This window comes from Grammomys surdaster, unplaced genomic scaffold (assembly GCF_004785775.1).
Source record: "Grammomys surdaster isolate TR1022 unplaced genomic scaffold, NIH_TR_1.0 374, whole genome shotgun sequence".
Lineage (NCBI taxonomy): Eukaryota > Metazoa > Chordata > Mammalia > Rodentia > Muridae > Grammomys > Grammomys surdaster.
The window spans coordinates 1,690,284-1,712,800 of NW_021604793.1; the positions used below are offsets into that span (position 1 = coordinate 1,690,284).

Here is a 22,517-nt window from a genome sequence, read left to right on the forward strand (position 1 = left end):
ATTTTCACGCGCAGCTTGGACAGATCACAGTAGACCAGACAGTTCCACGAGGGAAGGTTTATTAAGAGAGAGAGAGGAGAGAGGAGTAGGGGCCAGCCATGACCACGTGGAGAGAGGGGCAAGGGAAGAGGGGAAGGGAAAGGGGACAGGAACCTGCAGGAGCAGGGTCAAGGGACCAAGAGAGCAAGAGAGAGAGGAGGGGGCAAGCAGCCCCTTTTATAGTGGGCAGGCCTACCTGGCTGTTGCCAGGTAACTGTGGGGAGGAGCATACCTGGCTATGGCCAGGTTACTGTGGAGGTGGAATTTAGACAGAATACTAACATATATAGCAAGGGCCCCATCAAAAAAACAAAACACAAGTACACAGTGCTGGGGAACAAACTAGGGTTCAGGCACGCTAAGCAAGTATTCTACCATAGAAGCCTTGTACCCAGCCCACAAACTAGGATTTTTCATGAATGACAGTATTACCTTATTTTGAAAAATTATACAGAAAATTAGTCTCTCCCTCTTTCTCTTTTCTTCCTCCCCTGCTGTTTGTTTCGGAACTCACTATGTAGCCCAGGTTGTTCTCAAACATGGGGACAATCTTCTTGCCTCAGCCTGCCAAGGCTGGTTACACAAGCCACCATACCTGGAACTATTTTCTTTTGAATTCCTTTGCTCAACTATGTTGCAATTAAACTTATATCTGTTATTTTCCAAAACTAGTTCATAGTTCCTTGCTGAAGTGCAGCATGCAGTTTTGTTTTGTTATTACCAAAACAACCAAATCAAAAGAGTTACTTATCTCCAGACTTTGGGGGCACATAGGTGATTCTTATTCCTTCTCAATGCGTTAACATCCTCTCCAGAAGAAATATTCTAGTTATTCACTTAAGATTACATAGCTACAGGAAGAAATAATACTACGGTGATGCTGATCTTAAAGCAATCGTTCGAGCTTGGAAATAAAGTAGAACACAGTTTTGCTCACTAGGAGAGAAATGTGCTTTGGGTAAAAGTCTTGGAAACACCAAGTCCACACACAGAAGCCACTCACCCTCCCTGTCTGTCATCTGGAAACAAGCCTACAAAGAGCATTTGTCAGTGTGCTTCTTCCATGTCCTCCTTTATGCACATGGTTTTAAAACAAGCTAAATCTTTCCCAAACAACCAAAGCTGGCCTAGAAGGGCTAGGAATGCAGCTCAGTGGTACAGTTTAGCATGTGTGAATTCCTGGGTTCAATCCTCATCACAGGAACAAAAAACAAAACTGCTATAAAAACTGCTCCAGGGCCAGACATGGTGGCTTACATTTGTAAACCAGCCTAGGCTAAATAAGACAGGGTGGAGTAGGGGTGGGAGAGGTGGGGACTGCCATGAGTTCCAGACAAGCACGGGATATAGAGTGAGACCAACTTTTTTGTGGTTTTTCGAGACAGGGCTTCTCTGTGTAGCTGGTCTGGAACTCTCTCTGTAGACTAAAGCAGGCCTTGAACAAGACCAGCTTAAAAAAATGGGTCAAAGCTGGGCGTTGGTGACGCACGCCTTTAATCCCAGCACTTGGGAGGCAGAGGCAGGCAGATTTCTGAGTTCGAGGCCAGCCTGGTCTACAGAGTGAGTTCCAGGACAGCCAGGCTCACACAGAGAAACCCTGTCTCGAAAAACAAAACAAAACAAAAAAAAAAAAAAGGAAAGAAAAAAAAATGGGTCAAGAGGTAGTGGTGCATGCCTTTAATTCCTGCATTTGGGAGCCAGAGGCAGGCATAATCTATTGAGTTCAAGGCCAGCTTGATCTATAGAATGAGTTCTAGGAAGCCAGAGCTACACAGAGAAACCCTCTTTTGAAAAACTAAAAAAGGTGAAAACAAAAATCTAAATTGCTAAGCATGTATCCCAAGGCAATGACAAGGACCCCTCAAACATTTATACTCTCAATTCAAATCAAATGTAACAGGTGGAAAGCCTCCCTTTGCTCCTATAGAATCCACAGCTAGCTTGATAGTACATTTTCTAGCTAGAACATAGGGAGGGAAAAAAAAACCCCAACAACAACAAAAACTTAACCCCTGCTGGAAATATTCAAGCAGCAAGATGTTTAAATGAGAATGGGGAGTTTTGCTGTACATAAGCTACTGGCATCTCAAAGACAATGGATGAACAGTTGTATTGTTAAGAAAAAGCCCAGGTTTTTATTTTTTGTTTGTTTTTGTTTTTCTGATACATGGTTTCTCTGTATAGCACTGGCTTTCTTGGAACTGCTTTGTAGACCAGCTGAGGTTATCCTGCCTCTGCCTCCTGAGTGTTGGGATTGAAGGTATAAAAAGCCCAGTTTTTAAAATTCTTAAAAAAAATTTGGTCCACATGCCAGAAACATAAATGCATAGTTACTTTTTTAAACCCAAGTTTTCTGTCTATGTTAGCTGGATTCTGTACAACAGCTTCACATCACTGTTTCATTAACTAGAATAGAAAGTGATTTTTTTTTCTTAATTTGAGGTTAGTAGGTATTTAACCAAACTATCAAGCTGGCTTTTTCAGCAACATATAAATATTTGGCATCAAATAATTGAGGAATAAAGTCTCAGCAGTGAAAAAAAAGTACTTGCCAGTTTGAAAGTCACAGACAGTTTACTGTTCTATAATTAGATAAAGAGAAAAAAGAAGAACCCTTGGTAGCAGGAATAAGCAAGAGTCTTCCACAGTCTGGCATCTGCAAGGAAATGAGAAAAAAGTTTTTACTTCCTTTCAGTGACAGAAGTACCAACTACATCTGACAACAGTTGACACAACTATAACCCCTCAAATTCCCTTAAAAGAGCTGTCCCAGAAATTCACTGTTGCTAATGGCAGGACACTGAGTACCTGCTCTTTAGTACCTCTGTGTACATGAAAACTTGCTAAGTGAATTAAGAACATTTTTCACAGTCATTAATGTACATTTTTTGTGTCAACAGCTTCACAAGTAAGAACTGACTCTGTAGGCAATTGACTACTTTGAACAATTCTTGAATAAATAAATCCTAATTAACTTTTTTTTTTCAAGACAGTGTTTCTCTGTGTGTAGCCCTGGCTGTTCTGGAACTCACTCTGCAGACCAGGCTGGCCTCGAACTCAGAAATCTGCCTGTCTCTGCCTCCCAAGCGCTGGGATTAAAGGCATGTGCGCCACCACCGCCCAGATCAAATCCTAATTAACTTAATGTTAGTATTTTTCTTCTCAAATATTCTATTACTCATTAATTAAAAAATATTGATGTATATGTATCTGTGTGTATGAAGACTTTTAAAAATTATATTCATTCAAGGCTGCAGAGATGGCTCAGTTGTTAAGAGCATTTGTTGCTTTTGCAGAGGACCCAGGTTTGACTCCCAACACTCACAAGGTGGTTCACAACCATGTATAACTCCATTTCTGGGGAATCTGAGGTCTTCTTCTGACCTCCAAGGGCAAAAAGCATGCATGTGTAATAGTGAAGTTAAAAAGCCAAATACCATCTAGGTACCACATACCTTTTAATCCTAGCACTCAAGATACAGAGAAATGTGGATCTCCATGAGTAGGAGGTCAGCCTGGTTTAGTTCCAGGACAGCTAGGGTTACAAATCAAGAGACCTTGTCTCAAAAAAGGCAGTTGGGGGTGAGCGGGAGGAAGCACTTTGTTCTTTTGAGAAGCTTCTTGTATGTTTTCATTATAGAGTTGCCTTTCTTATTTACTAACAGCTATATACTGTATTGATCATCAGACATTTTGTGCAACATATTAAGAGAACAACTCAAAGTTCACCATATTTATCCAGGTCTGTTCAATGTATTCTTTCTGATACACTTCAGTGTATCTTTCTTCTGGGGCCAAATTTCATTTTCTTGTTTCCAGATATATTTAAAAATGTAAAGTCGCCCGGGCAGTGGGGGCACATGCCTTTAATCCCAGCACTTGGGAGGCAGAGGCAGGTGGATTTCTGAGTTCGAGGCCAGCCTGGTCTACAGAGTGAGTTCCAGGACAGCCAGGGATACACAGAGAAACCCTGTCTCGAAAAACCAAAAGAAAAAAAAAAGAAAAAAAATTAAAGTCAAAACCTACCAAGTTGAGTATGGGTGGCACACACCTTTAATCTCAGTGCTCATAAGGCAGAGGTTGGCAGATCTCTGAGTTTGAGGATAGCCTAGTTTATAAAGCAAAGGACAGCCAGAGCTATACAGAGAAATCATATCTCAGAAAAAAAGAAAATGGTCAGAACCTAAGAAAAGTGACCAATTGCTAGAAGAAACTGATAAATTTCTAGCAATGATTCAAGGGTATTTCCTATTATTTTTTAATATTTTCTTTTAAACATTTTTTGAGACAGGGTTTCACTATATATAGCTGTCCTGGAACTCACTCTGTAGATCAGGCTAGCCTTTGACTCAGAGATCCTCTTGCTTCTGACTTCTCGAGTGCTGGGATTAAAGACTGCCTGGCTGGGTGTTTCCACTTAGCTTTTCCACTTCTTATCAGAGGGAACATTAGGTCTATACAAAATGGACTCTACCACAGATTCACCTGCTTCACTGTGTAGATGGGGACTGCATAGCAACAGACCAATTACTCATTTATTTGATAAATATTCGCTGAAGGACTACTATCTGCAAGACAGCTGAAACAGAATCCTATCCCAGCCTTCCTAAAGTCCCTACCCCATGAGCAGTAGGGCTGGGCAATCTTAGGCAAGGCAGCCAAGCTTAGCTCTACCACACACAGGGAAGACCCTCTAGGTTTCATCTGGGAGAAGGAGAATTTTGTGAGGTTTTGCACAAAAAAGCTGCTAAATAATATCAACAGTGCAAGACTCTTAAGGGACCCTAAACATTTAAATACCCATTAAGAAGAATATAAATTTTTTTTAAAAAATGATAAAACTGTACTACATTGAGAAAGAAGTGCAGAGCAGTGAAGCACAGCTGTTTGATTAATCTCACTCCATTACAAAAGGCAGGATCGATCTAGATGTCAAAAAAAAAAAAAAAGAAAAAGAAAAAAAAAGCAGTGTGCACTAACATCAGGGAAAAGAACTTAGCATGGTAACAGAATTCTAATTTAAGTAGTAAATGCCTATTTAGTATGTAAAGCCATTATAGAGGCTATATACACACAAAAGCACATGCACACCCAAAGCTTTAAATTAGTATCATAATCTGAAAGAAAATTGGACTCAAACTGCTTTATGTCCAGTTAAATCTTGCTACCACCTGAAGAGATAGTGGAAGGAAATAAATACTTACTTGAAAAAGATGTTCAGTTACTGTGCATTTCCATCTACAAGAATAAACATTTTAAAATAAATATATCATGTCGACTGAAATTCATTCCACTCTCAGCTCTTACTAACACAAATTACCTCCCTCTTCCCCCCAAGCCAGGGTTTCTCTCTATAGCCCTGGCTGTCCTGGAACTCACTTTGTAGACCAGGCTGGCTTCTAACCAGGTGATCCACCTGCCTCTGCCTCCCAAGTGCTGTAAGTCTATGCCACCACTGGCTGCCATAAATACATATTACTCATTTGTAAAATATATGGGGTAGTAATCTTAAAGCAGAATTCAAAACTAGTAATGGGATTTCACTGAAAATCATGGAAAAAGAAAATAGTCTTTTATCTATTTTTTTTTCTTTTTCTGAGACACAGTCTGAAATTCTGATTCTCTAGTCTCTACTTCTCAAGTGCTGGGAATTACAGGTATATGCTACTGTGGCTGGCTGTATCAAGCCTTTTGATATTTAATGATCTCACTTTTGGGAAATGCAAATATTTAAATAAATATGTTTTACTATTTCTTTAAAGCTTTTTTTTTTTTTGTGTATACATGTGCGCCTCTGTGAGTGTATGTTCACCACGTGTATGCAGGTGCACATGGACGTTAGGGCATTAGGTCTCCTGGAACAGGAATTACAGGCAAATGTAAGCTGCTTGCTATAGGTGCTGGGAACCAAAACACATCCTCTGACAGAGCAGCAGGTTCTCTTAATTGCTGAGCCATCTCTCTAAGCTTCTTTAAAGGGAATCCATTATACTCACTCAAAACTTAAATAGTAACAAAGGCTGAAATCAAGGGAATTCAAGTGAATTTGCATTTGGGAATAAAACCAGAAAGTCTGGATTAAATAAAGATCATAGGCTCTTAGGTATTTTGTTCTGTTTAAAAATCTTTTAAACAATTGTTGTGTGTATATATATATATGTTGTATACATATGTGTATGATGTAGGAGGAGCTTTTTCCCTCCTCCTACTATGTGTTCAAGGATCAAAAGCAGATTGTCAGATTTGCATGCTAAGTGCTTATACCTGATGAACCATCTCCTGGCCCCTACCCTGGTATTCTGAGTGTAGCAATTTCTTTCTTTCTTCTTTTCTTCCTTTCTTTTGTTGTTTCTTTTTAAATGTATGTGAGTACACTCTCCTCTCTTCAGGGACATCAGAAGGGCATTTGATTCCATCACAGATGGTTGTAAGGCACCAATGGTTGCTGGGAATTGAACTCGGGACCTCTAAAAAAGTAGTGTTCTTAACTGCTGAGGCATTTCTCCAGCCCACCCCTTCCCTTTTAATAAATTACAAAAAAAGTGTGGTCTGTATATACATATGGTACCATGTCTGTCTGGTGCCTGTGGAGGCCGGAAGAAGTTGTCTGGCCCCTGGAACTGGAGTTACAGATAACTGTGAGCTGGTGTGTGGGTGCTGGGAACCAAACTTGGGTTCTCTGCAAGAGCAGCTACTACTCTTAACTGAGTCATTTCTCCAGCCCCCAAATGTGGATTTAAAAAAAAAAAAACCAAGGCAGAATGGTGTGAATTTCATACCTGTTTACCCAGTATGGGCTCAGATGTTTAGGGGAGCTCCATTCCCTATGCTGCTTCTTTGCATTTTCCATCTTCCCTACCCATTGTCTTTTAGGTTACTGAAATACAATTTTTTTGTTGTTGTTTTGTTTTGTTTTAATTAATACCTTGACAGTAAGAGATGACTTTTTCTTAGCCAAAATTAATATCTCCTCTAATGGTCTCTACATCTAGTTAGTACACTGACATTAGTGATTACTCCACTGCAGGAAAACATCCTTTTGAGTTTTGTGCTCTTGCACTTTGTCTTTAAAAATATTTTTTATTTATTTATTTATTTATTTTGATTTTTCGAGACAGGGTTTCTCTGTGTAGCCCTGGCTGTCCTGGAACTCAATTGGTAGACCAGGCTGGCCTCGAACTCAGAAATCTGCCTGCCTCTGCCTCCCAAGTGCTGGGATTAAAGGCATGCGCCACTATCGCCCGGCATTTTTAATTATTTATATGCGTGTGTGTTACTGTGAAGGTATGTACATATGAGAATAGGCGCCAGAGAATTTGGATTACTTGTAAATGGAGTTTACAGGAGGTTGAGAGTCACTTGACATGGATGCTAGAAACCAAATCCATATTCTCTAGAAGAGCAGTAGTTGCAAGATATTCTTAATTTCTTGTTTGTAACCAGGCCTAGGAGTAGCATGAGGTAAGTGAGGTGCTTTGAACACAAAATTTAGAGTCACACTTATTTTTAGCATCAGGCTGAACATGCCTAAATAATTAAACCAACTGTTTCTGTTACAATGAAAAGTGCAAGAACACTTTGACTTCTATTTTACTTACTGTTTTTCCATGGCAGAACATAGGGCAGAGACTTGGGAACTCTCATGCCTGAAGCAAGGTTACTCTTATGTTCCATAACTATGTTATTTGCAGGACTGAAAGAAAAAGGAATAATTTGATGTCATCATGCCAGTACTTTTCAGGGACACACAAGACAATTAAAATGTGTTTTTAAGTGGAAGGAACAACCACCACTCATCTGAAATGTGAACATAGTTCTATCAAAACATTCTTGCAATTAGAATGATTATCATTTCTCGAGAATGTTCCATATGTGTATTAAGATGGTGTGGTGGTACATGCCTTTAATCCTAACACTCAGGAGGCAGAGGCAGGAAGATCTTTGAACTCAAGGTCAGTCTAGTCTAACAGAGCCAGTTATAGGACAGCCAGGGATACATAGAGAATCCTTGTTTCAAAAAGCAAAGCAAAACAAAAATAACAAAAGACAGAGTTTTACATTTACATTTTTTCAAAAAAATGATTTTTTAAAAATTTTATATGTACTGGCACTTTGCCTGCGTGTCTGTGAGGGTTTTGGATTCCCTGGAACTGGAGTTACAGACAGCTATGAGCTGATATGTGGGTGCTGGGATTTGAATCTGGGTCCTCTAGAAGAGCAGCCAGTGCTTTTAACCAATGAGCCATTTCTTCAGCCCCTACATTTAAATTTTAGAAATTGAGATAAACATCAATGCCATCAGTAGTATGACAAAATCCCACCCCCCACAAACAAGACAGGGTTTGTCTGTTCTTGGCTGGAACTTACTACATACGCCAAGCTGCTGTCAAACTCAAAATGATTTGCCAGTCTTTGCCTCCTGAGTATGAGTGCTGAGATTAAAGGTATGTGTCACCATGCTTGGCTGCAACCAATCTCTTTATAAATCACTATTTCTATGTGTATGGGTATTTTGTCTATATGTATGTCTATACACCATTTGTGTGCTTAGTGCTTACAGAAGAGATTATTAGACTCCTATAGTGACATTTTAAAGAATTTTTGGAATTTTTTTTAAAAACACAGAAATATCATAAGAATGTACTTTCATTTTAATCCCAGGTGTAAGTTGTGGGCTGCTTCAGACGGTACACAACAGTTGACTATGACTTTGCTTTGTGCTCTAGCAGAAGTGTGGTTTTGCTAGCTGAAGATAAGTTTCTGTATTTATGTGATATTTGGAATTCTGGGAACTTTTCAGTGGGTATAGAAATGTTAGAGCCTGGACAGGTGGGGTTGGTGACTGTTGGTCATTTAGAGAGGTTGGTTTCAGCTTGTTAGAAGTCATGCTCAAAAAAGAAACAAAAGGAAAGAAATTAGATTCAGGGATCTCTCTCCCTCTTTCTGCCCTCTATCCTTTTCTAGCTAGTGATAGGGTGAAACTGGGGGATAAAGGGTAGGGAAAAAAAGAACCCACGAGAAGCAAATACCAGCTACAGATTCCCCTGGAGCTGGAGTTACAGACAGTTCGGAGCCAGTATGTGGTTTCTGAGAATTGAACCTGAGTCCTCCAGAAAATGAACCACTGAGTCATCTCTCCAGCCCCTAAAATAAATCTCTTAAAAACTGAAGTAAGTTAAAGCTGCTAGCAGTAAAACTAATCTAAGTTTTTCTAAGTTTTCTGATTCAAAATAGTATTCGTTTAAAATTAGCTGACTTCAGTAACTAAGAAAAAAAGCTAAGCATTTTATGAGTGCTGGAGAGATAGCTCAGCAGTTAAGAGCATACACTGCTCTTCCAAGAGCCCTGAGTTTTATTCCCAGCCCCTGTATGTTCACATCAGCTCTGCCTCCAGGGAATCTGACACCTCTGGCCTCTGTGGCACCTCCACTCATGTGCTTATTATTTCTATACACATAATTAAAAAAATACAAAATCAAGCATTTAGGGAAAAATAAAGTATAATATTTTATTCCTTTATTCTCTAGCCCTGAAATAGTCTCATTTGTATTTGAAATTTGGTCTTCTAAGGTTTGAATGTGGGTATAATGAGAAATCTTACAGTTCTAAATTAGAGAATATTAGTAGTAAAGAGAGATATTTTCTTTCTTTCTCATTAAGATGCTCTGGACTTCCAATCTCAAAGAACTTTCAGGATTCTAATGAAGATTTACATGTGTATATGGACATGTGTATGAGTGTCCACAGAACCTAGAAGAGGGTATGGATCCCACAGAACTGGAGTTATAAGCGGTTGCTTTTTTAAAGCAACAAGTGCCTTAACTTCTTAAGTCATCCCTTCAGTCCATCCCGCTCCCCCCAACAGGAGGTTTCTCTGTGTAGCTCTGGCTCTCCTGGAACATGCTCTGTAAGAGCTCAGGCTGACCTCGATCTCAAAGAGATCTGATTGCCTCTGCCCAGGGTAGTGAATTAAAGGCACACACCACCACACCCAACTCTATTATTATTTTGTCACACACCTGGATTTGGGGAGGTAGTGATGAGAGTAAGACCTTTTAATTTACCTGTTGTTACCACAGAAACTGGCTGTGCCCCAGACAAATGGGGTGCTAGTCTGTTCCCACAAGTCTGCCAAAGGAAGCAAAAGAGTTTGCGATACTGTTAGATAAAACACCAATCTATGTTAGTTAAACTTGTCAAATGAGAAATAATACAGCCAAGTTTTGAGGGGTGTAAGTAAAAATTGATTGAGTACTCTGCTCAAGTGATACAGAACCAGGAATTTAACAATGAAGGATATAAATGCAAGAGCCATAAATAATAGTAAATGTGCCCAGTAACAATCAAGCACAGATGGTATAACCCAATTTATGGGGAAAACAGATGTAAAGAAATGCTTCTTCCAATCAAGGGGGATAGGCTATTCTATGTGTCTTCACAGTGATACAAATGTGCTCATTTGGGGGCCCAATAAAAATAAGGTGTTCCAAACAACATGTATGTTCATAAAAAAAAGAAAATTTTCCTTCTGTCTCAAATGATTTGAGATTTAAATATGTGAAGGAAAAAAAACCGTAGAGGCATCTCACCTTTATCCCAGTCTTCATCACAAGGAGGGCACTGCCATGTGCTCTCAGCCAGAGTCTCTTGTCCAAGGTTCCTGGTTTGGTTGACTGCAAGATAACAGAGATTTGATATATAAAGGGCAGGGGGTGTGGTATCTGCTAGGTTATTCTGCTTAAGGGATTTAAGGCCTTTAAAGGCTGCAAGGTAGCCTATTCAATCTCTGCTTCTAAATATGGATAGGTTGAAAGCTGACAGGAACAAGAAGCAGAAACAAAGACTGTTACCATATTTATGGCAGTAACAGGATTATTTATTCATTGAGACAGGGTCTTGTGTTCCTGGCTGGCCTCAGACTCAAAGATGACCTTGAACTCCAGAACTTCCTGCTTCTACCTCTTGAGTACCAGGATTATACGTCAGTACTACCATGCCCATTTTTGTGGTACAGGAGCTGGAACCCAGGGCTTTATCCACAGGAGGCAAGTGCTCGACCCACTGAGCTCCGCCTCAAGGACTTTATTTTTAGATGATTTATTATAATAGTAAAATGAATCAGGCTGTTCAGAAGAGAAAGCAGTCTGACCTATATAGAAGCTAACAACCCACTGCTATAATGATATAATCATCTCAAAGGCAGAAAAGTATTTCTTTTGAAATGGTAAAAGCCAGAAAGCAAGCCAATGATGTAGCATAACTCCAAACTGACCAGCTAACCCTGGAATCCTAGGGCATTTCAGCTAGTCTGCTTACCCACATCCTGCTCAATACAGCTCTTGTCATCACAGCTCGAGATGTGATGACTGATCTCAGCCCGGGGAACCTGGTGCCGAGCATTGAAGGGACAAGTAGCCAATTTGTTTGCGACATCAGGATGATTCTGTGGAATCAAAATTAAGAGATCTATCAATTCTTTGGATTTCTTAAAATTCAAGGAAACTAGCTCAGCTTTTTTCTATAAATGGCTCCCTAAAATCCCTTAGCAAGTTTGCATCTCAGGTGTGGTAGGTACACTCTGCAATGATAGATGCAACTCATCACAGAGAATTGAGAGGGAATTATCATCCATACAGACCATGCAGTTTCTATCTCAATATTGTCAAAATGCAAACCTTCTGGTTATGACTGCAGGGATAACAACACACAGATTCAGATTTTAGTGGCTTATAAAGAGCAAAACAGTATTAACCATCTATTCTCTTTGTTTATCAGACAGCACAGCAGGCAGTGCTGGAGTTCTCTGGGTGTCTTTGAAAGCTAACACTCAGGATCAACAGTAACAATGAGGCCGACCTCACAGCAGTAGTGTCCTGCTATTGCAATTTGACAATGCTCGAAAATAGCTGTTGTGAGGGAGCTGCAGAGACAATCTAATGATTTTTCATACCAACATAAGACACTTAAAGTAATGATCCCTGAAATGAGGAACCGAACAACAACCTTTTTTTTGTTGTTGTTACAGGGTTTCTCTTTATAGCCCTGGCTATCCTGAAATTCACTCTGTAGACCAGGCTGGCCTCGAACTCAGAAATCCGCCTGCCTCTGCCTCCCAAGTGCTGGGAATAAAGGCGTGCGCCACCACTGCCCGGCCTGGGTTTTTGTTTTGTTTTGTTTTTTTGAGACAAGGTTTCTCTGTATAGCTCTGTGTTAGCCTGGAACTCTGCTCTGTAGATGATATTAGCCTCCAACTTGGAGATCTGTGTGCTTCTGCCTCCCAAGTGCTAGGATCAAATGTATGCCATCACCACTGCCTGGTAACAATTTCAGCTATTGCTCTTAGGAAAAGTCCAAATGATATACACTTTGTGGGCCAGTATCTTTTTTTTTTTTTTTTAAAGATTTATTTATTTAATGTACGGATGCTCTATCTGCATGTAGACTTGCATGCCAGAAGAGGACATCAGCATCAGATCCCATTACAGATGGTTGTGAGCTACCATGTGGTTGCTGAGAATTGAACTCAGGACCTCTGGAAGAGCAGCCAGTACTCTTAACAGCTGAGTCCCCTCTCCAGCCCCATTTATTCATTCATTTAGTTATACAGTATCTTGTTTTAAACCCAAACTAAGTACTTATTATCACCAAATGTCATGGCAAATGTGTCAGCAATTAAGAGATTTAAAAAAGGAGGGCTTGGAGAGATGGTTAGGAGGTAAGAGTGTTGTTATTCTGAAAGAGTACCAATCAGACTGGAGGCCTGACAACTGCCTCTAACTCCAGTTCCAGACAATCTGACAGTCTTCTTGTCTCTATGGGTATTCAAATACACACGATTTTTTTTTAAAGGAGGGGCAAGGAGGTACAGTGGGTACAGGAGCTGGCTACCAAGTCTGACAACCTGAGTTTTATATCCCTGATATCAAGTACCTACACGGTAAAAGAAGGCTGATTCTCTTTCACAAGCACACTGTGGTCCACACATGCTTGCAAACACACAAACATTAAAATGTTTTGTTATTGTTTTAAAGAGAGAAAGAACATAAAGATGGGTAGATATGGAGTTAGGGAGGACCTGAGAGGAACTGGGGGAGGGAAACATGATCAAAATATTTTGTATGAAAAAACTTTTTTCAATAAAAGATTTTAAGGATGTTTCACAACTGAAACTCAAAATGTTAAAACTAGTGAGAAGCAGGCTGGAAAAACACAGTACTAAAGAACTTACATGGATCTGGAGGGATAGCTCAGTGGTTAAGACTGCTTGTTGAACAATCATGAGGACCTTAGCTTGAACTCCTGCACTCAGTAAATGAGCTTGATATGGTTTTGCATGTTTGTAATGCCAGCACTGGTAGGCAGCAAAGATAGGAGATAGCTTGCTGGCTGTCAGCATAGTTGCAAAAACATAAGCTCCAGGTTCAGGGTGAAAGATGAGAACATGCTAACCCTCTTCTAGTTTCCCCTTGTGCACACAAGTATATACACACTACATACATGATATTTATAGGAATGAAACTAGAGCTAGGTATAGTGGCACAGACCTTCAATTCCAGCTCTTGGAAAGTGGAGGTAGGGATATCTGCAGGTAAAGGTCCTCCTTTACTACTGAGGTGAGGCCAACCTTGGCTACAAGAAGCTCTACTTAAAAAAGAGATGGCTCAGAGATTAAGAGCACTGCTGCTCTTGCAAGAAGGCCCTGGATTCAGTCCCAGCATCCACATGGTAGATTATAACCATATGTAACTTCAGTTCCGTATGTTTCCTCGGTTACAGTTTCCATCAGTTACAAAGCTTCCTCAGGCACCAGGTACACATATGATGTATATGCAGACAAAACACTTATATATGTAAAATATAAATCTTAAAAAAAAAAAAAAAGATCTTGCCGGGCAGTGGTGGCGCACGCCTTTAATCCCAGCACTTGGGAAGTAGAGGCAGGCGGATTTCTGAGTTCGAGGCCAGCCTGGTCTACAGAGTGAATTCCAGGACAGCCAGGGGCTACACAGAGAAACCCTGTCTCAGAAAAAAAAAAAAAAAGATCTTACACTTTGTATTGTCTTTGTGTATGTATACATGAGTACAGGTGCCTATGGAAGGCCAGAAGAGGGCACTGGATTTCGTATATTTGGAGTTATAGGCAGTTGTGAGTTGACTGATGTGGGTGGTTGGAACTGAATTTGTGACCTCTGGAAGAGTAGCAAGTACTCTTAACCAATGACCCATTTCTATAGCCCTGACATCAATACTCTAACAACCTTATACAAGTACTTTTTAATTAACAAAAGACTTGAGTAGGTTACATTAGCTAAGTCTATAAAGAAATAATCAGAGAGAAATGCAAAAAAAAAAAAGAGATTTGCGGCAGTAGTGATAGCTCAGTGGTTAACAGTGCTTACTATTCTTGCAGAGGACCTAACCACCTACATGGTGGCTCAGAACTGCCTATTGTTAACTTTAGCTCCAAGAGATCTAACACCCTCTTCTGTTCTCTATGAGGACCTGTGCGCACAATGTGCACACAAACGTATACAGACATACACAGAAAAGAAACAAAGCTGTTGCAATGAACGTTCGTTAGTGAAGATGTGGACAGAGGGACTGTGGGACACACTGTGACACACTATAGCTGCCATGATGAGATGCTTTGTATGCTTTGTTATTTGTTTTTTATTTTGGGGTGGAGGGAGGTTGTAAGGGTAAGGGGCAGATGCGAGAGGGGATAGGAAGGTGAGTGGGACAGGGATACATGATGTGAAACAAAGAATAAAGTTAAAAAATGGTAAAAAAAAGATGTTGAAATTTGGGGAGTTATTTTTAGAAACAATATTTTCTTGGGCTAACAAATTTAAACAAAAAATCATAAAGAAATATAAGAGAGGGACTGGAGATATGGTTTAGCAGTTAGGAACACTTGTTGCATTTTCAGAGGACCCAGATTTATTTCATAGCATCCACATGATGGTTAGTAACTATCTTTTAACTCTTCCAGAAGATCCAATACCCACTTCAGACCTCCACAGGCACTAGGCACACACATGGTACACATACACTTAATTAAAGTGTCCATAAACATAAAATAAATCTAAAACTATTTTTAAAAGAAATAATGAACACATCAAATTCAATAAGGGGGAGTTTCTCATTACTAGGAAAAAATTAGTGATTCCTTTGTTTTTCTGAAAACCAAGCTAAATAAATTTGTGCCTAATTTTTAAAAAAAGAATACCAATATCAGATATAGATACAAAAAGTTTAGTATTTAATCCAAACTATATACAATCCATATTTAATATCTTAAAATAATAGGTTCAAGTCCTAGTACCATAAAAACCATGTGTGACTGTACATGCCTAGATACCCTAAGAGACGGTTTTTAAACAATGCTTTGTTGCTAGTTAGGAGGAAAAAATAAAAGATTGAAATTTTATATACTTCAAAGAATAAAACAAATACCTATAAATATTGAAATTTAACAAAGGTAGACTTGTGAAACAATCTGGCATTCGATTAAAATATTTATGTTAAATGATTTGTTGCTTACAAAGCTTGACTCCGGAAGAACTCAAGAGGCATTAAAGGGCATATTATAAAAATAATAGCCTACCTTTCTGCACTTGATAAGATGATAAGGAAACCTGCAGGCCCTGATCTGGTGATTTTTATCATAGGGGCACTGTAATAACTTTTCAGGGTCCAGGGAGTCGACTGAAAGAGAGAAAAATACAGTAAGTATACAGTATAATAGGACTCTATAAAACTAGAGCACATTAGTGTTTTCAATAAATCCATAGTGAAAATAATAAGGCAGTCTAAAAAAAAGTTAGATTAAAATAAGTGTGACTGGCCTGGTGGCAGAGGCACATGCCTTTAATTCCAACATTGAGGAAGCAGAGGCAGGTGGATCTCTGAGTTCGAGGCCAACCTGGTCTACAGAGTGAGTTTCAGTACAGCTAGAACTATACAAAGAAACCTTGTCTCGAAAAAAACAAAAAAACAAAAAGTGTGATTAAATGATTACAAGTGAAATGGAACTATGAGACAATAAAATTGTGTTATCACTGACTCTTAAGTACAGTAGTATCAAGAATGGTGTACTGAGGTTTCATTCACATTTGACTGAATATAGTTTTCATTCTTATTATAAGATGACATCCACACTAATTTTTTCCTTTTCTTTTTAAAAGATTTATTTATTTTATGTGAGTGCACTATTACCCTCTTCATTCACACCAGGAGAGGGCATCGGAACCTGTTACAGATGCCACCATGTGGTTGCTGGGAATTGAACTTAGGACCTTTAGAAAGGCAGTCAGTGCTCTTAACCACTGAGTCATCTCTCTAGCTCCCCTTTTCTTCTCTTAAAAGTGACAATTTGTGGTCATTTTCATTCTCTAGATATTCCAACAACAGTTTCCCAACTAGCGCACTAAGGTTGGAATGGACTGCTGGTATACCATTATAACCAATGTGGCCCACTGCACTTTCCAACACTCTCTCAATCTAGCTAGCCGTAAGTCAAGTTGAGAATAATCTCCTTATTAGCATTCTTGTTTATTTCTAGTTAAGAAATTGATAACCACAGTGCTTCAATTGAATGTTCTATGAAGTATTAATAACTAGAGTTCCCCCCATCTGTTCTTTGCTTTACTTCTTCCTGTATAACTAGAGTTCCCCCCCCTCCAATCTGTTCTTTGCTTTACTACTTCCTGTATGTTGTACTGGCTGTACTGGCTGCTCTCGTTCCCTTGACAATGATCTCATTACTTTTGTTAGGAAGGTGATTTTACTTTTCATGTTTTGAGACATAGATGAGAAAAAAGTTCCTTAATCTAATGACTACCAAAACCGGCCAGCTAAAATAAAAATAAACTGCAAAGACAGAACCTCCTAGAGCTAAGACAATTGTAGACACAGACTGCTGTGTCAAGAAAACCCTGAATCTATACCATGTTATTCAAAGCTGCCCTTAGGCTATCCAAGCTTCCCAGGCTGTGCCCCAAATCTTAACAAGCCTGGTTAAGGAAAGAAAATTAAATAATGCATTTTGAGAGAAAAAGGCACCTAATAAAACACTCTTGGCATCCCAGAAGGTAAGGATAAAAGCAAGACAAACAATTCACCATTGATAAGAAGCTTATAAACCAGGAGACTGAAATGAAAATCAGAAACCAGAGGGGAATTGAAACTGACAGTTTCACTGGAAGAGTGGTAAACATGGAATAAATTGCTAACCATGGTCATGATGCAAATCAGCTTGAAAGGTGATCTGAAGGACAGAACGAATAGAGAGGCAAGGTCCCAGAGGACAGGCATGCTTATTATGCCACTGAGCTCTTAGCCAGCAATCTCTTCTTATTTTTTGAAGCTTCAGAACACCCGGGGAACATTCACAGATGAAATTCTTATTAGTTTTCCTTCATTTAATCCATTCCATCACTAGCAAATGTCAGCAGTTGACAGAATGGAGGTACCCCATAATTCACACATATTATAACTGCTCATATAGAACATGTGTCAAAGTTGATAATAAGAACTACCATAAATGCTTTACTTCTTAGTCTGGCAATTTAGGACAGCTCTAATTTACTGTTCTACATTGAAAAGAATCAATTTGTCCGTCTATCTATCTATCTATCTATCTATCCATCCATCCATCCATCCATCCATCTATCTATCTATATCCATCTACCCATCCACTCATTTATCAGTCATCCATTTATCCATCTATCTTAGTCACCAACCTATCCATCGATCTAACCACCAATCATCCATCCATCTATCAATCAATCAATCAATCATCTATCTTGGTGTTAAAATATGGGTCTTGAGAATGCTACACAAATGCTCTATCACTGAATTACATCCCCAGTATTGCAAATATTTTGTACTTATTATCGTGTGTGTAGCTCAGAGGTCAACTTTACAGAGTAAGTTTTCTCTTCTACTTTTATAAGAGTTCTAAAACTCAAAACTAAGGCTGTTCGGCTTGTATGGTAATAAGCACTTTTACCCTTGAGCCACCTCAGTGGGCTATTGGTTTGTCTTTTGATGGTCTTTTTCTGAAGCCCATGATGGCCTAGAAGTTGTGATCCTAGAGCTTCCTGTGAGTTGGTATTACAGTTGTGTATCGTTACAGTTGCTTCTCATACGTCTTTAATTACTTAACTTTAAAGTGTTTGTTTCAGACCATGTTTTCAGGGTAATATGGCTGTAGACTAAAGTGTCTTACTTAAAATTTGAGCATCTGTATACCTCAATACCACACAGACCTTTCTCAACATTTCGGGGAGGAATCTGAATTTTTTACAACATACAGTCTAGCCAGGTATCAAACTACACATAAATGATGTATTATTTTCTAAAAGCAGCAAGCAGTACATACTGTAAGTGTCTTCCATGCTGATGGCAAAGGAGTCCTGTTCAAGTGCTAGAGGGAAAAGCATGGTTCAGAGAATCAGAAATGAAATGCATCAAAAGTAGCCCTAAGATGTGGAGTCACTCCTGGAACTGAAATTGCCCCAAGTTCAATAAAATAAACCCTTAGCACACAACCTTCTCCCCAAACAGTTTCTTCTCTAAGGCATTCTTTACTCGTAGGACTAAGTTTAGCATTATTGAATAATTCACATTCTTGGAACAAACAGCTAGGTCAAATATGACAACTGGCATAAACTACATTTAGGTGATAACATAACAATTTATTTTAAGTGGTATTACAACACCTGCCACTGTTTACATGCTATTAGTGTTTGATGGTATTTAACATTAGTAATGGGGGGAGTGAAGTCAAGGTCATAAAAATACCAGTATTTAAACTTCTGGATAAAGTACTTTAAAGCTCTTCTTTCCAGCTGAAAGATGATTAAGTGGTTAAGAGGTCTGGATGCTCTTAGAGACATCTGGGTTTGATTCCCAGCACCCACATGGCTTACAACTGTCTATAACTCCAGTTTCAGGGGATCAGGATGCCCTCTTATGGCTTCTGTGGGCAAAATGCACACAGTACATGTAAAAGAAAAAATACATCTCATTTAATGCCCTTTCTTCTTATTCTTTTTTGAGAGTCAGGGTTTCTCAATATAGCCCTGGCTGTCCTGGAACTAAATCTGCAGACTAGGCTGACCTTGAACTCACCTCTGACCTGAACCTGCCTTTGCCTCCTGAGTGCTGGGATTAAAGGCATTTTCAACCATACCCGGGTTAGTAACTTTTCTTAATCATGATCAGAAAATGTCACACCAATGTTCTCCCTTTCTAGTTATGCTTCATTCTGTTCCTCTCATTTCCTATATAATGGCAAGATAAATAGTTTCAGTCAGTACTGATTACTTAACTGCACTGTGGGAATATATGTGAATGTTAAAAAACACCTAAGAGAACAAATATAACAAACATGAAAAAATTAAAAGAGAAAATATCTCAGAGTGTGAATTCTCTTTTACTGAGAATTTTACATTTCTCTATTGAACACTGATTTAGTTCACTTATTATGGGAAAACTAATTTTGTATATAACTTCTCCCATAGGAATCTTCTGAAAATTGGATGCACATACAGCTGTTGTCTCTAGGTAAGCTCTCCTTTGGCCTCTCACACAAATTCCACACCCCTTCCCTCCATTCTATGACATAAGCAGCATTAGAACCTTTGTTAGGAAATACAGGTGATGAACTAAACTCTAGTTTAGTACTTTGCTCCAGAGCTCCATGTTAATGGTAATTATTAGGGAAACTATCTGAAAATTACTCTTCATGTTTGGGTTAAACTATCCTAGCCCTTATGGAACTTCTACTACAGTTATATCATACTTTGTTAAAAGTAAAAAAAAGGTTTTAAGGAAGAACAAGAATTACATTATTTTTTTGAAGGTATAAAAAAAGAACTATATGAGTAAGATATTCAGATACTTAGAGAAATGACCTATTATTTTCTAGCAAACAGACTGATTCCAAATAGGCCAAGGACGCTGGGAACTCATAACACCATCATTCAGCTGTCTCTTATCGTCCCCATCAAATTGTTAACAGGTGATTTGATTCCTTTCCCCCAATAATAGGCCGTCGGTGAATTGGCCAAAGTGAGAATTTGAAGCTACTGTTTAAACTCTGAAGAAAGTTGCAGGTCTTAGTAAAATAGTAATTTCTTTCCCTTTACAAAAAAACCCCAGCCTTCATCCCCGACCCAGATTCAAGGAGATTCAAGCAAAAAGAACCAGGAAGAGGTTACCTAGAAAACAAAAGGCAGAAAAAGGTACCAAGCAGCCCGTCGAGCAGACGATGGCCAACGCAGCCTGTGTTCAGGGCTTACGGCTGAGGAGTGAGGGAAGACACTACCTTGAAGGTATCTCATACATGAACTGCTTACAAGAGCTGACCTGAGCCAAGACTCTACCGCCTTGCCTCTTTCCTACCTCAGTCCAGAAGCTCTCCCCACCGCCGACTTCGCCTCACAGCCAGGCCCCGGCAACGCCCACTTCCGGCCTGGTGCCAGGGCGGGGCCGCACTTCCTGTGACTATGGCTTGCGCAGGCCCAGTGCGGTGAGGCCAACGCCTTTGCTGTCCTCTTCCTTTGGCTCCCCCTCCTGTCGCTAAGGTTACTTCTTGGGGTCTTCAGCTTCTTTGCTTTTAGCCACCAACCTTCCTCTACTCCCTGGCCGAAATTGTCCTACGTGGGTGGAGAACTTCTTTTGGTTACTTTTGAGCGGCCATCTTAGAAAAATTAGGGAAAGAATGGGACTGGTCGGTGTAGGGTGCTGTTTATAAGGAAGCCTTATTTGTGGAAGTTGTTGAGACAGAAATGTTTCAGATTTTGAAAGCTCAAAAGAGGAATGATGGAGACAGGTATAACAGTTTTAAGAAAAATCAAAAAAGGACAGGGATTTTGTGTCCATGTAGTGCATGTAGGCTCTCAATTGAAAAGACAATGATAGTCTCAGAATAGTTGGGAGGATGATACAGTGTTGGTGGGATTGAAGAGAGTTTTAGGCTAGAGAGGACAGATGGGTCAAAGAACTCAAAGCAGGAAACTCAAAACACTACGAGCTTTGTTCAGAAAACACACCATTCCAAAACTGTATACCTACCTAAATATACTTGTCCTCAACGTACTTAGGAAAACAGGTACTAAATTGGACTGATGGTCAAATGGGAGCACAATATATACCAGGAAGTGGTAGAGACACTGTAAACTGCTATAAGGAAGAAATTAGTAGGGCCTGAGATGACCTGGGAAAATACTAGGGAGAAAAAGGATTTATACTGTAAACTTTATACTATAAATTTAGGCTGTAAATTTTATAGTCTTTGAGAAGGTGTTGACACTGTGGGTAGATCTGGCGACACTATTTTAAACACATTGAGTTGTAAAATACATTGATAGAAAATTTTGTACTGTCCAAAGTTAGCAGTCAGTCTTGTTGACTGGCTGCTGAAATATTGAGACTTCTGACACATTTTATTGGGTAGGAACCCAAATACAGAAAGGATCATCAGAATAGCAAAACCAAGGTATCTAAGGTAAATAGGATCTTGGGAATCTAACATTTTATTTTTACATGATTAATACATTAATAAATTAGCTTTGACCCTCTCCAGTCAGCAGACTAAAAAGTGTATGCTTCATTGTTTTCAGTGCAGAATAAGACTCTAAAAAGATCTGTGTGGTAGAGGCAACAAACCTGTTACCTCAGCACTTAGGAGGCTGAGGCAAGAGGATTGCCATGAATAGGAGACCAGTTGGGACAGCCTAAACTACAGAGTAATTAAAAAAACACCCAAACCCAAACTAAACCAGGACAAACCAGTCAAACAACTAACCAAACAAAAACGTAAAAAAGAGTTTGTGGATAGGAGATGGGCTTAAAACATTCCTGTTGCAGGATAATGATTCTAAGTTATGTCTGCATATTAGAATCATCTAGAGCGTGCTTAAGACACACCACAAAGCTGGGTGGTGGCATAGCTTTTAATCTTAACACTCAGGAGGCAGAGGTAGGTGATCTCTGAGTTCAAGGCTAGCCAGGTCTACAAAGAGAGTTCCAGGACATCTAGGGCTACATACACAGAGAAACTTTGTCTTAAAAATCCAAACTAAAGCAAACCAAACCAAACCAAACCACACCACACCACACCAAACCAACCAAAAATCCCAACCACTCCCCACTCAAGACAGACCATGTAAATTCCCCTCCTTGACCAAATTAATCAGAAGAGAGCCAGGCATAGTTATTTTTAAAACTTACCCAGATGACTCTAATGTGCATCCAGACTAAGAACCACTGATTTAGGCACTGTCTTGAATTTATAAAAGCATTTCTTTCACCTGGATGGCCTGGATGATTCATAGGAGCAAGCTGTTAAGTGCTTTTTTTCAGAGAGAAATTGCTTCATTGAAAACTTAGCACAAAGCATTTTAGGAAAAACTGATCTCTCTCTCTCTCTCTCTCTCTCTCTCTCTCTCTCTCTCTCTCTCTCTCTC

At 39.4% G+C, this 22,517-nt stretch overlaps 1 protein-coding gene across 2 annotated transcripts; it reads right to left on the reverse strand.

Moving 5' to 3' along the window:
* Positions 1 to 2,574: 2,574 nt before the first annotated feature.
* On the reverse strand, positions 2,575 to 20,523 carry Gtsf1 (gametocyte specific factor 1). 2 transcript variants are annotated; one of them, XM_028781218.1, is made up of 9 exons: positions 18,425 to 18,441; positions 15,647 to 15,747; positions 11,356 to 11,482; positions 10,629 to 10,712; positions 10,104 to 10,167; positions 7,638 to 7,732; positions 5,244 to 5,277; positions 2,880 to 2,882; positions 2,575 to 2,695 (listed from the first exon to the last, which is right to left on the reverse strand). In XM_028781218.1, exons 1-7 carry the CDS (start codon positions 18,438 to 18,440, stop codon positions 5,261 to 5,263), a joined length of 504 nt encoding a protein of 167 aa, XP_028637051.1. In that variant the 5' UTR covers position 18,441; the 3' UTR covers positions 2,575 to 2,695; positions 2,880 to 2,882; positions 5,244 to 5,260. The 2 variants fall into 2 exon arrangements, with proteins under 2 accessions (XP_028637051.1, XP_028637050.1); XM_028781217.1 differs by lacking the exon at positions 2,880 to 2,882 and adding an exon at positions 20,452 to 20,523 and having other exon boundaries at positions 2,595 to 2,695; positions 18,425 to 18,469.
* Between the last annotated feature and the right edge of the window lie 1,994 nt (positions 20,524 to 22,517).

Bases quoted from the DNA above. Each gene is read 5' to 3' on its own strand.
- Gtsf1 (XM_028781218.1), bottom strand. The intron at 10,168-10,628 runs GTGAGATGCCTC...TTCCTTTGGCAG, and splicing joins TGATGAAGACTGGGATAAAG to ACTTGTGGGAACAGACTAGC. The intron at 7,733-10,103 runs GTAAATTAAAAG...TTTTTCTTTCAG, and splicing joins AGTTTCTGTGGTAACAACAG to TCCTGCAAATAACATAGTTA.